General features: G+C 38.1%; 1 protein-coding gene across 2 annotated transcripts in view; it reads right to left on the bottom strand.

The window, feature by feature from the left end:
- The window catches only part of sema3gb (sema domain, immunoglobulin domain (Ig), short basic domain, secreted, (semaphorin) 3Gb), a 38,073-nt gene that overhangs the window by 3,529 nt on the left and 21,005 nt on the right, over positions 1–13,539 (bottom strand). The window contains exons 3-17 of one of the 2 annotated variants that reach the window (XM_053625104.1): positions 6,788–6,948; positions 5,842–5,904; positions 5,550–5,669; positions 5,316–5,409; positions 5,067–5,186; positions 4,301–4,446; positions 3,326–3,440; positions 3,155–3,224; positions 2,868–3,012; positions 2,405–2,627; positions 2,107–2,195; positions 1,926–1,967; positions 792–949; positions 580–647; positions 199–326 (exon numbers count right to left, since the gene is read on the bottom strand). In XM_053625104.1, the coding sequence (XP_053481079.1) occupies positions 199–326; positions 580–647; positions 792–949; positions 1,926–1,967; positions 2,107–2,195; positions 2,405–2,627; positions 2,868–3,012; positions 3,155–3,224; positions 3,326–3,440; positions 4,301–4,446; positions 5,067–5,186; positions 5,316–5,409; positions 5,550–5,669; positions 5,842–5,904; positions 6,788–6,948 (1,742 nt within the window). The remainder of the gene's footprint in view (positions 1–198; positions 327–579; positions 648–791; positions 950–1,925; positions 1,968–2,106; positions 2,196–2,404; positions 2,628–2,867; positions 3,013–3,154; positions 3,225–3,325; positions 3,441–4,300; positions 4,447–5,066; positions 5,187–5,315; positions 5,410–5,549; positions 5,670–5,841; positions 5,905–6,787; positions 6,949–13,539) is intronic. The other variant, XM_053625105.1, reaches the window with a different exon arrangement.

The raw sequence follows: 13,539 nt of genomic DNA, 5'->3' as shown, positions 1-13,539 counted from the left end.
ATGTACATTTTCCTTTTTTAATTGAAAATGGGGGTTCAGACTTTTTTTACTCAGGAGTACTTCTAACTGTTAGCTTCTATCTTGTGCAGTGTCTGTGCATGTGCAGTCTGTAAGCAGCTGGATGCAAACTGTTGCACTTGCTTTTCATGACTGAAAATCTTCGCAGAGTTGCTTGTGAGTGTTGATTTGGAATCTTACCGCTTTACGCTTGCCATCTTTCTGACAGAACCACTTCACAGTAGCTTGAGGAGACCTGGGCTGGCACTCCAGAAATGCACTGCTGCCCTCCACTCCGAACTGCACCGTTTCCCTCAGACGCTTCTCTACTGAGAGACAGGAAGAGATGCTTAAGCAGCTGATGCTATTTCTGCCGATGTTTCTGCAAATTTGCAAAGCAATTCAATGTAGCTTACACATACTGTGGCCTAATAATAGGAACTGTCATTAGTTTATTTTTTTTGTACTTCCCTTCTCTACGAAATGTGTAAGACACGTAGCAGAACATGTGTAATCGGAATAAATGCATAGAGGGATTTCTTTCTCTCTTTTCCTAATGCATTCATAATCACATGCACAAACCTTTAGAGTTGAAGCCCCTGCACTGACGTAACGGGTCGCCATGTTTGATATCCTGTCTCCTGCTTCTCCTAAAGTAAGATCAACAGACATTTTCCATAACAAGAACCTGAACCATGATTCTGATCTTACACATACACATACACACTGTTAAAATAACATGCATTAACATTAACATAAAAATGTTCTGGGTTAATAAAGTTGTTAATAACAACCTCTTGGTGGCTGGGGTGAAAGCAGAGCAGCTCTCTCCGTCCCAGGCGCAGTAGGGGTCTCTGGCCAGGCAGCAGTCTGAGCAGGCTTTACCATACGCAGGACACCGATGCAAAGACACCTGGGTAAGTCCTCGTGCCGATGACACGTACAGCTGTTGCTGTTAGCCACAATAGAGTGAAAGCCCATAGTCACACCACATAGATAGGTCAACTTGAAGACTGTTTCATGAAGGATTTATTAAATCAGTTCTGCTTCAGTCAGTTTTGCTCACTCTAGCCTATAGTTCTAACCTTGCATGACCTCTGATTTTGTTCTTCTGGTTTTTGCTCCCTGTTTTGCCTTTGACTCTGTGGTTTGATCTTTTTGCCCTTCATGGTATTGAACTATGCCTACTTTTTTTCATAATAGTTATTTGTGCAATATTCCACAATCAAGATTCCATCATGTTCCAAAAAACTGTCAAAACAAAGGTATAGAAAATAGATCACTTTTCTAATAGATTCAATGATGTGTGTTGCAGTAGGGTGGTCATTAACAGCTCTTATACCATGGTCTGTCTGAATACTGGATTCTGGTTGGCTGGAAGGTGTGCTTTCAAACCATATACTGCACAGGTAGTTCCAGTCAGTTTAATCACTGTTCTAATCTAACGTGCTGCCCATAAACAACTGTAACCATAGTAAAATACAGTTACATATTTTTTATCCTTTCAGTTAAAAGGACACCTAGCTGTGGATTATCAATTATATAATAAGTAACACATTTTTACGTATTACATATGATGCTAAATGTACATACGCAACATAATAGTTTACAAGTGTAAGCAAAAGGTGTGTATAAGCTGTATACGTTAAAATATTTCAGTTTCAAACAAAGATTTCTAAAACAGGAAAAATCCATTTAAATGTCTTCTTCCATGTTTTCTTGAACAATAAATAGTAAATGAGTAGAATGGTTAAATAGTTTTGGACAAATAATTAAAATAGTAATTTTAATTTAATAAATTAAATAGAATTTTACTGTATATTTAGCTCATATATATGGTGTTTGATATATATATATATATATATATATATATATATATATATATATATATATATATATATATATATATTGCAATCATAATCCTTTACCCTTTTAGAGGAAATTTTCAGAGTTCTCACTGGTGCAGGTGTCTGAAAAACATCAGTGATAGATATTCAGCTGTTTTGCGTAGTATTGCAGTTGTCACACATAACCTTTTATTAGGAAAGACTTCATCTTCAGTCAAAAGCTCATTTATTCATTAAAAAATACATTTAATATGACCTTTACCCTAAAAATCTCCACCTCTTCAAGAATGAGCTCTTCGGTCGTGCTTGTATCTTTCGGTAGTACAATCACCTTTTGGACTGTTCCTCTGTCTATCAAGCAACAAGTCAGAAGCATCACTTCAGAGAATTTTAAGAATCAAACAGAGCCAGAATGTTCATCCTTGAATTATTTATAAAATTATTTTCAGCATTTGTTAGTTTGTTTGTTTTTAAAAAGACACACTTTTATAAGTATGCAACTAATCACATACACAAGTCCAGTAAAAAAAACACAAAAACACATTTGGTCAGAAATGTACCTGTTCCCAGAAAGAGCACCTCATATCTCCCATCCACAGCATCCACCATGTCCACAGCGATAGTGGTGAAGCGGTAGTCCACACCTGTCCGCACCACCAGGGGGCGCTTGTGTGTAGGGTATATAGGATGATACATAAGAGGGTGAGCACGCACAAAGTTGACAGCTTCGTCAGAGAAGGCTTTGGTGCTGTGGACTCCAGGAGTAAATGTTCCTCCAGGACACTGGGTTTAATCAGAGAGAAGAAGAGCACACTTTAACCATTAATCCCCAAAAAAGCATGGCAAAAATATCTCTCTGTAGAAAATGTTTAAAAGGGAATGAAATATAATACACTACAGTACTACTACAGTCTAGTTTATTAAATGATTTGATTTTCAGGCTTAATAATTTGCCATTGTGGCTTATAATCAATCTGCTGCTCAGGATCACATTATATAATGATTCTCCACGTTGGCACTCACCGTCCCAGGGCGCGGATAAGGAATCTTTCCAGTGTAAGGCGTCCACTGGTAATTGTGCCCATGTTTATGAGAAAAGGGTCCATTAAAGACATTTCTGATGTCAGACATGGAATACACACACACTGCTGAGCCTTTAAACACAGACCTAATAAGAGAGAGAAAAGCAGAGACCCTCATCACCATTTCACTGTAGTCTTACACACTATGGCTATCTAACGAGTTACACAGGCCACAGTGACATGATGATCTGAAAAGGTGCAGTTTAAAAATTCCTGCTCAATCTTTACCCAGCAGTGGAGAACAGAGCGTACACCATAGGATTGCGTTCATCATTAGTCCGCTGAATGAAGACATCCCCTGAACATAAAACATTAATCTGTCACTCCACTGGATTCAGAAAATGAAAAAAAAAAAGAAAAAAAAAGAGAGAAAAAATCAAAATACACAGTCTTACTTACTTAGTTCATCAAAATATGTCTCTACTCCATCTATCCCAATTACAGAACAGACCAGACGTGCTTTCAGGAAAGTTGTCCACTTATTTACCAGTGACCTTTGACCCCCATCATCATTCTAAGGGAAAAAAAGACACAGATAAGATATATAACATTAATTTAGCAATAAAATGCATGTTATTTTCTCTGTAGATGATGAATAATGGACCAAAGGCATACATTAAAGCCCTTTTCTATAAAACAGTGTGAAACTACATCATCATTATTTTAAACATTATGACATGCTATGATAATATACTTCCATGAGCATTACAGTACCATTAATGATGTTCACATAAACTAAAAGCGGGGGAATACTGCTTCCTTCAGGGGGTTTTTCCCCGAAAATGATATTTTATCCATTTAGTATCAAAGCTGGAAAGATCATTTTTGTTATGAATGTTTTAGTCCTTAAGCCATGTATGTAATTGTTTTTTTTTTTCACGTGATTTTTTTTAGCTCTCTGTCCTTAAGTCATGTATATGCTATGAATGTTTAAGTCCTTAAATCATGCATATGTTATGAGTGTGTTATGAAAGTTATGAAAGTAATCCTTAGGTCATGCATATATTTGAAGTGTTTTAGTCCCATGTCTTACGTCATGTACTGTATAAGGTATGAGTATTTTAGTCCTTAAGTCATGTACAGTATATGTTGAGTCCTTATGTCTTGTGTATGTTATGACTGTTACAGTTCTTAAATCATGTATATGTTGTATGTTATAGTCCTTAATTCATGTGTGTTATAAGTGTTTTAGTTCTTAAGTCATGTATGTTATAAATGTTTTAGTTCTTACATTATGTAGTATAGCATGATTTAGTCCTTAGGTAGGAAGCTTAAAATAAAATAAAACGTTCTTAATTATTTTTAAGGGAATGAATATTATATGTCAGAATCTAAATAAAATGTCTTAGCAGTTCTATTCGTACAAGTTCTCACCAGACAAACTCTGCCCACTCTGGCCAACACACTGGGGGTGCTGCCTCCTGCTGCATCCAAACTCTTTTCCCGAAAGAAAAAATACAGCTTGTCATCATTCTTCTCTGTACTATCTGGAATTTTCTGAATTTTGACAAACACGGGCTCTAAGAGAAAGAGAGTATAATAACTGTTAATGTTAAAACAGATATTATTATATATTAATATTTATATTATATATTAAAGAAACAAATGAAAGTTTGAAACTCTGAACTCGGAGCTCAGAATTTATACGTTTTATTTTTTTTATGTAATACTGATGCTTTAATGATCCTGTAATGATGCTGTGCCATCTAACATCTGAATCATTTCAAAGTTATTAGATTAAATAAAACTCCAAATAAACAAGGGAGCTGCATTTTAAGGTGCCTGAATGTGGAACCTTTGCTACAGAAATGTACATATAACATTTTGTTACTGTTTATTATGAGTAACTGTAAATAATGTTTTTACAGTTGTTGTTGTTGTTTTTTTTTTAACTATAAGCATGCAAAAGTGAATGTTGAAGCTTACATTGCACAGAAATATTGCATACAAATGCTCCAAATAAACAGGATTGGATGTAAAAAAAAAAAAAATTAAAAATAATAATAAAAAAAATAAAAAAAGAAAAAATGTTAAAACAGATATAAACTCAGCATCAACCCTATACATTTATACTTAATATCCATGTTTTAAGTATGGGTTTTTGCTCTCAAAACACATCCTCTTTCTGTTTACATCCTACCATTAAGCCACCGTGAGTCGTACTGCTCTGTCCTGACAGCAGGTCTGTCTCCTAGAGTCCTGAATATGGCTGGATCTGTGCCCATGAAATCTACATGTACTCCAGCATACAGGTTCCCATCTGGCAAAGGCAGAGAATGGTGTGGAGACAAAAATTAATCAATGTTAATGAAGCACGACTCTGCCATAGCAGCTCACTTCTTCTGAATTTCGGAGGAAGAAGGGAGAGAGGGAGAGAGAGAAGACTCACTGATTAGAACGGCAGCATTTTCTTGGCGTGGATCATAGGGGCATTTTCCCTTTCCAGAGTCCACATAGCCAGGCACCAGTCGGAAGAGATATTCCTGAACGCAAACACATAGACAAGATGATCACCAGGCTTTTACTGTGACAGAACAATACATTTCAAAAACCTGAATGGTGTCGTATATAGGTCTCATATGTGGGCATGTAGGTGTGTGTGTGTAAATGTGCATGTGCACACCTCAGCCCTCCAGCCTCTGTTGATGAAGGTGCAGATGGGCTTGTAAGCTCCAGTGCCACATGTGTACAGATGAGTCCTGTTCCAGGGCTCGATCAGTCGCACAAAGTTTGCACATTCTCCCTGTAATGAGAAGAAAAGTTGAGTATCTTTTCATACCTCATTTCATCTTTCACCCACACATGGAAAGGTCATCAAAACCCCAAAACCAGACAGTGAGCTATAATTAGATAGTCACTTATGCCTACAGCTAGGCATTCATTCACAGAAAGACCAAGGATTAATGTAGACTTACTTGTCCTCCTTTTCCTGCCATCTTGCACTCCGCTTTTCTTTGGGTAGTAGCAGGCCAGTGGATCTAGGATCAAACACGGAGTTACTCACTACACAAAATATAGTATAATTTGTGTGCAAACACAGCAATGTATAAAAAACAACAACCTGACACTGCACAAAACTCCCAATGTGGTCTCACACTTGCAAAATTATGATAATTTGTACAACTCAATTTGAATGAAAAATTACAATGGTTAAGATTAATGAGTAGGGTTACCATTCTGTTCCTACTTTCTCTTATGACTACATTTAAATGAAATCAAATGAAATACAGATGTTGCTCATTAAAATATATGAATATCTCATGAGATCAGGTTTTAAATTTCACAGCAAACATGTGTGTAATATACAATTAAGGGCTTTGCATTCCGTATGTTTTCTTTATGAAAAAGGATTGATTATTTCTCTAGTATCTCTTTTGCACAAATTATTTGCAAAAAAGATGTCAACAATCCAAATATAAGGCAAAATGAACAGAACAATAGTTACAAAGCAACAAAAGAAAGAATTTGAATTTTTAAGGAAGTCAGCTTATGAAATGATATTTAGGGGAGAATGTGAAAAGGTTTGAAGGCAGTAGTAGCGGCAAAGGCTGGGCATGCAAATTGTGAGAAAATATTTATATCCCATTCAGAAAGATATATTTTCTTCTATTCCGTAACTAGTATCTAAACATACACATTTTCAATACTGTTGTTATATCTTATAATGAAGGAACATTTATAAAAACTAAAACGTTGAATGTCTTGGTTAAAATATGTCTTTTTTAATATGTCATAAGAGTATGGACACATCTGCACTCAACTGTTTATCTTGCAATGTTAATTTGATGTGTTCTCTGAAAAACACTGCTTATTCAATTCAATTCAGTGACTAAAGTATTGACTCTTGCAAAAGTGTATTACAATGAGTGGCTCCTTGTTGATGTTCTGCATGTCCAGGGACACTATATATTCGCAGCTGCCTAGGTAAAGGCGGCCCTGGTCCTGGTCCATGTGGAGGATTCGGTAGTCACTGGTGTTGAAGGAGAAGCTGAATGGCCGGATGGTCCTCGTTTCCAGCAGCTCTGTGGAGGAAAAGTCAGTGTTGAGTGTTTCGATCCAAGTGGTCTCATAACATAAGGGAGTCAGGACTTTGGCTTCTGTTAACTATTTAGCAATGAATGTACTCTTGACATTTTTTTGATTTTGTATTAATACAACTGTAGCATATATTTTATTATATGTAATACCCAGAGACAGGTGGTATAAATGGGCAAGCAGGATTAAACCCTCCCTCTCTTCCAAAGATAACAACATGTCATTTGTTAGAATATATTCTGTTAACAAACGTGTTGAAGTGGATTATGTTGGACTTTTGTAAAACCATACAATTGTAACACACCAGCAATGGAGAAAAATACACAGAATCAGGCGCGTGGGACCGATTTTGAACCTGGGTGGGGGACGCTGAAATGCTAGGGCGGTTTGGGGGCATGCTCCCCCGAAAAGATTTTAAAAAATAAATAAAACACTTAAATGCTCATTTCTAATGACATTTGGGAACAGAATGAGCTAATTAGTGTGGTTATGAGAAGGTATTTGCAGTGACAGAAGATTGAGAATACTCAGACTACTGCAGCACTTCATTCAAGTCGGGGTGGAGCTATGAGGTTTTATCGACAGTTTGAGTATCCAATAGAGTTATGAGATTTAGTCACAAGCTCTTTTAATATTTTTCATTGGTTAAATGTTTGTAAAACACACAGACAGATGTAAAGGGTGACCAATAGCATTAATTTATGAAAAAAATAAAAATACCAAAATGTGGAGATACAAGTTCTGATGTATGCCACTGAATAAAGTGACGTTTATTCATCAATATTACTCCAAACAGAGAATTGTTCATTTAACACACTAACTACTATAATCATTAAGAACAGCTGATAGTTAATGTAGCTAGACACAGTACATGTTGAGACTTGGGTGTCATCCTGTGAGGATTGCTGTTTCTGTTGGTAAGTTGAAGCTAAGAGTATGAGTTTGAGGAGTTGTATTTTGCTATCGAAAAAAATCACTGCAATGTCGTTTTCTCTCTGGATGACAGTGTGAATTACTATGGCAGTTCTTGATGCAGCACCACTGCCCTACCATGGCGAAGTTTTCCAGAATCATGACAAAAAATGAAACCGGACCGTCTCTAACTCCCAGCTCCAACTCACCAACAGTGGGAGCGATCCTCACACGATGGCGTCCCCACCCCAAACATCCAACACGGTGTGAGGTGAACTAGTTGGCTAACTGATGGCTATCCATACAACTTACAAGCTCGTCCTCCTCAGTCTTTTCTACTCCTATGACCTGCTGTTCATCCTCCTCTGTCCTCTTCCTCTTAAAATATTGTAGGATGCTCATCTCTGTGTCAACATTTTGACTAACGTTACCAGTAAATCGTTTATGGACACGTAGCAATGGCACATATACACAATTTTGCTATGCTAGCTAGTTTGCAAACGTATGCATATTTGACAGTTTCATAGGCTAAATAATTATTTCGACAACAAAATTGTCGAACAAAACCAGCAAACAATCAGCAATTTCATGGGCTGAAATAGCTACGATATCCTACCTCAAATACAAAGTGGTAAATCTTTCATCTATACATTAGTGTGCACAAGAGTGCCTGAATGCTGTGTCGTAACCGACCTTACCTCAGGACGCAAGATTTTTTTCCACGGATGGTTTTGCTTGTTACCTTGCAGTGACAGATACTTTGCTCTCATCAAACTTGGCAACAGGCAAATGGTTCAGCGCGCCTAGCTACTCGAGTCTGATCCCTGCACTTATTATTTTTTAAATTGAATTATTTTTCTAAAAGTTGCAGAATGGATTCACCTGAAGACTGTCCAACTCAGAAATGCTCGGAGACAGGCAGGCAATGTGAAATAAAATTTGAGATTAGGAAAAAGAGGGGTAAACAAAACCTAGATTTTGAAATGTGAGGGGGGGCATGTATAATGGCTCCTACACCCATGCAAAAAATGCTTTGTGAATGAAAAATAATGAAGAAGTGATGCTGTGGCTGATTTGTTTCTAGCACAGACATATTCAGACACATATATTCTAGCACATATATTCAGACATCCTATCAGTGACAGTCATGTCAGGTGATTACACAGGGTGAAATGCCCCAAATATCTTCATTTGGGCTGATATTTTTTCCATTATATGTTGCTGATGCATCCGTAACATCATGAGCAGTGATTGAGAAGGTGCCTGTGAAATACAGCCATGGGAGGAAACATGGCATGAAACCTGGTGGTTATTACTGATTTGAAAAAAAATCAAAAACATGAATGCAGCTGCCTATCTGAGACCTTGTGATATAATGCATTGCCCAATATAATACGTTGCCCAACCCTAATAGTTTCACTGTTAAGCTACTGACAGACATCATCTCTAATCTCATGCCCAGCTGTCATGGCTAATACCTTTTTAATCTCACTTACCAACAATATAAACAATATATAACTAAACCCCTTTGTTCTGGGATCCACCTTCCAGCAGGTTCTTGTATAGTTAAGAGTACAAATATGTGGCAAATATTTTTTTTCATAATGCGGCATTTTGAACTGAACAGAACATTACAGAACATAGAAAGTAAAACAGGCAAACCTTCACCAAGCTTCTGTGATTCTGGGATTAGTAAAACTGGGATTAGTATCAACACAACAAGAATCTGTTCCTATATCAGCATGCTTAGTTTGAGGATCAAACACTTTAATCTTATGCATACAGATAGAGCTTCATTTCTCTCTGTCATACAGCAGGTGGCAGTCATTTCAGTGCTATTCTCCCTCGCCGTGTCTATGCGCCTCTTGCTGAGTTCCTCTGTCTCTAATGCTGAGTGTGAACAAGGGACCGGAGCAGGTGCGGAGATGAAAGATTAGTTCAGCTGTCTGAGCATGCTGGATAGCTGCACACTGAACTGTCCCTTTCTGTGCTCTCAGAGCTTTTTCTTCCTCTGTCATATACACTAATGTGATTTTTTTTTTTTTTAAAGCAAATGTTTTTTGTTATCACAAATGTACACATAGCTTTGTATTACAAAGACCAGACAATTAATAATGTCATAGAGGTATCATGTGACTCGAGGTCAATTTAGAGAGGAAGTAAGAAAGACAAAGAGAGAAAAGGCTGCAGGGTGGGGTTGGGACAAGCTGGTTGGCTTTAGATATAAATCTGGAGTTATGAAGAGGTGCTGACATCGTTGCCCTCTACAAGCACAAGTGGAAGTGCATGTTTAGCACAGAGAAACGGTGACACAGACCAAACCTATAAATTACTTCATGTTAACCCCATACCATTCTGCACTTTGATCTCAGAGGATCGCTGAGCTTCCTCCCAAATAATAATCTGACTCAACCAGGGTTCACTGAATAAATAGAAATGGAATTAGTGGTAGTGCTGGGAAGGTCACATCCATACACTTGGTTCTGTTGTTGATTAGATTTCAGATAATGCATACGACAAACCGAAATCATAAATCTGCTCCATGTGAATGCTATTTAATATAACATAGCTGTAGGTCAGTACTCTCACAGTGACCGTAATACCGTCTTGGTTATAAAAATAAAAAAAATCATGCAGCAAAAGCTATGTGTATAGGTAGGATAAAAAAATAAAAAAAACATAACAAGCAATACTCCTCTGGTTCCACTATTTCGTGTGACTGTGAGTAAGAACTACTAGTCATAGTGCAGGAGGTGGGATTTGTTACAGCTCAGGCTCAAATTCTGAATGGGGGGATGCACGGTGACTTAATGGTTAGCACATTTTCCTTGAACCTCTGGGGTTGGGGCCTCGAATTCTGCCTCCCCCATGTGTGCACAGAGTTTGCATGCTCTCCTTGTGCTTTGGGGGTTTCCTCAGGGTACTCTGGTTTCCTCCCCCAGTCCAAAGCTATGCGCTGTAGGCTGACTGATGTTTCCAAATTGTCCATAGTGTGTGAATGTGCGTGTGACTGTGCCCTGTGATGGGTTGGTACCCTGTCCAGGGTGTCCCCCTGCCTTGTGCCCCAAGTTCCCTCCGATAGGCTCCAGACTCCCCCACGACCCTGTGTAGGATAAGTGCTATGAAAAATGGATGGATGGATGGAATTGTTGTGACTGTAAACAATGTGACATCCATACTCAAGGTTTTTCCTTTATCTAAACAAAGGTATTGAAATTCTAAATATTATATATTTTATTATCAACTTATATGTAGACTGTATATAGACATTTTCATTTACGATGCCATTTAAAATCTCACATCCATGAAGAACTATATGGGTGTGTATGTGTGCAGGCTGTGAATTTGATGCTCTTATTGGTGCTCTAACTAGGTGGCAAAGTGTGCTGACGGTGTGTGTGTGTGTGTGTGTGCATGTGTGTGTGTGTGTGTGTGTGTGTGTCTCCCTCTGGCAGCTATATGGGTGATCCTCCAGCCATGTTCACAATCTTACTGGCACTCCCGGCATTCCTGACACCATCATGCTATTCTCAGAGCCCTCTTCTCATCCCTGTCCAACAGGCCTTACCCACAAAATCCACTATCTTTGGGTAAAAGAAGGGCAGAAGGTCAAGCTCCCGCCTGCAAAGAGCAGGCCAAACCTCCCAGATCTGTATATGTATTTACAAAGACCTGTAACTAGGAGAGAATAAGATGAACATGATGCAGAATCTCTTAACTAGGAGTGACTGAAACTTGTTAATTTCATACTCTGGTACTATGTCATTACTTTGCCATTATTATATGAAAACCAAGCCATTTTGTGTTCCCTAAACATGCAATCTGTGTTTAATGTTCATCTAGACTTGTACACAGTTTTCTTAAATGCATATTCATCTACCTTTTCTCATTTATCTGACTTGGTGACACCAGTCTGACCTCATTCCTTTAATCCATACTTTGACATCTCCTAGTCTGCTACATACACAGTCAAATAGTACAAAGCATGTGACTGGGTAGCTTCAGAGAACTGAAATTTTATTGAACTGGATGACATTCTGGCCTCTGAACTCAGATAAGTCACAGTGCATGACCCTTCTTATGACACCTCCGATCTATATTTACACACAGTTTAGTCATTTAAATATTTGAGCATTTCCTTGCTGAGATTAAGGTTAGGGTTAGATGGTTAAGTGTACACATAGTATTAAGTAGCTACAGTAATGTTTTTTTTTATAGCTTGTTGGATACCACATGTGCCCATAAGGAAGCAATATGTAGCAGTTTTGACCTTGTGGGGGGACAGCTGCTTTCTACCCCACCCCTCCCTCCCACCCCAAAACCTGCAGATTTTATTTTAAAAACTAAAAGAGCCAAAAGATTTCTTTTGGTTACTGTGGTTAAAGTTAAAGTTACATTTAGGTGGAAAGATACCATTATTAGATGCATTAATAATTATGGAAGGCCCTCACAAAGATGAAAACATGTGTGTGTGTGTGTGTGTGTGTGTGTGTGTGTGTGTGTGTGTGTGTGTGTGTGTGTGTAAACTTAAAGTCATATGAGCACAACGGGGAAGATGACATCATGGGTGCACTGTTTTTCTGCTGATTTGGTCCAATTCATCAGCCATTAAGAAACTTCAGTTCAGTTCAGAGTGCCAGTGTGTGATGTGTGATGAAAGAAAGTAGGCTAAGAGTGAAAGCCTGACAGGCGATGAATACATGGAAGCATAATTGGCCTAAAAGTAACAGATCTGCCCTGAAATACTCTACTGAACAAAACCATATGGAGCAGACTGTATGTACCTGTGTCTTGACAGTGGGAACAAATGTGCATTATGTATCATATATCTAGTAGGAGATATTTATTAAGTAACTGCAAAGAGAGTTTGGGAGAGAAATGTTTATGAATCTGATTATTGAAATATTTGCCAACTGGCCTTGACTAAGGTGACTATTAGTGTCTGTGTGCATGTGTGTGTGTGTGTGTGTGTGTGTGTGTGTGTGTGTACTAACTGGTGCCAGGGTTAAATCCACCAGCCAAAAGCTGGTGTAATGCGATTCATTTATGGAGAACAAAAGTGGTCACATTTTCCACTCTCTCTCGCTCTCTCACTCTTCTCTTCAGGCTGGCCTCACAAAGCCAGACCGTTTTGGAGCTGAAGAACACAACTTTAGCACAAAGAGAGGAATAGTTTAAATACAGTATATGGATGAGAATAAAATCTAATTAGGATTCCTCCATCAGGAGGAAACCTATTGTATTTGTTAGTATTCTTTTTCTGCTTCTTCCTCTTATAATTATTGCTCTCCTTATCTCCATAAAGTGTCCAATAACTCAAGATCTGAATGGTAATAAGTTTTGAAATTTGGCACATTCACACTACATGCCACGAGTAACTCCCACACCATAAATGGCCGACATGAGGCCATAGGTGGCGCTACAGGCCACCCCAAAATGTACGTGATTTTCCCTCCGCCCTATAAGTCCAAAATGTCTGAAAATTGGTATACATGCCATATTTCTCATGGGGAACAAAAAATCCATTGGGGGCCCATAAAGTCCGCCATGATAGATTTTCCAATACATTGATAATTTGTCCAAAACTACAAAAATCTTCTCCTCATGAACCATAGGTCCAATTTACTTGAACTGTAGTGTACATGTCTTTCTATATGGTGATAAGC

This window comes from Ictalurus furcatus, chromosome 5 (assembly GCF_023375685.1).
Source record: "Ictalurus furcatus strain D&B chromosome 5, Billie_1.0, whole genome shotgun sequence".
Taxonomy (NCBI): Eukaryota; Metazoa; Chordata; class Actinopteri; order Siluriformes; family Ictaluridae; genus Ictalurus; species Ictalurus furcatus.
Note: the sequence above shows the minus strand (reverse complement) of the source record. Positions and strands in the feature narration are given on the sequence as shown.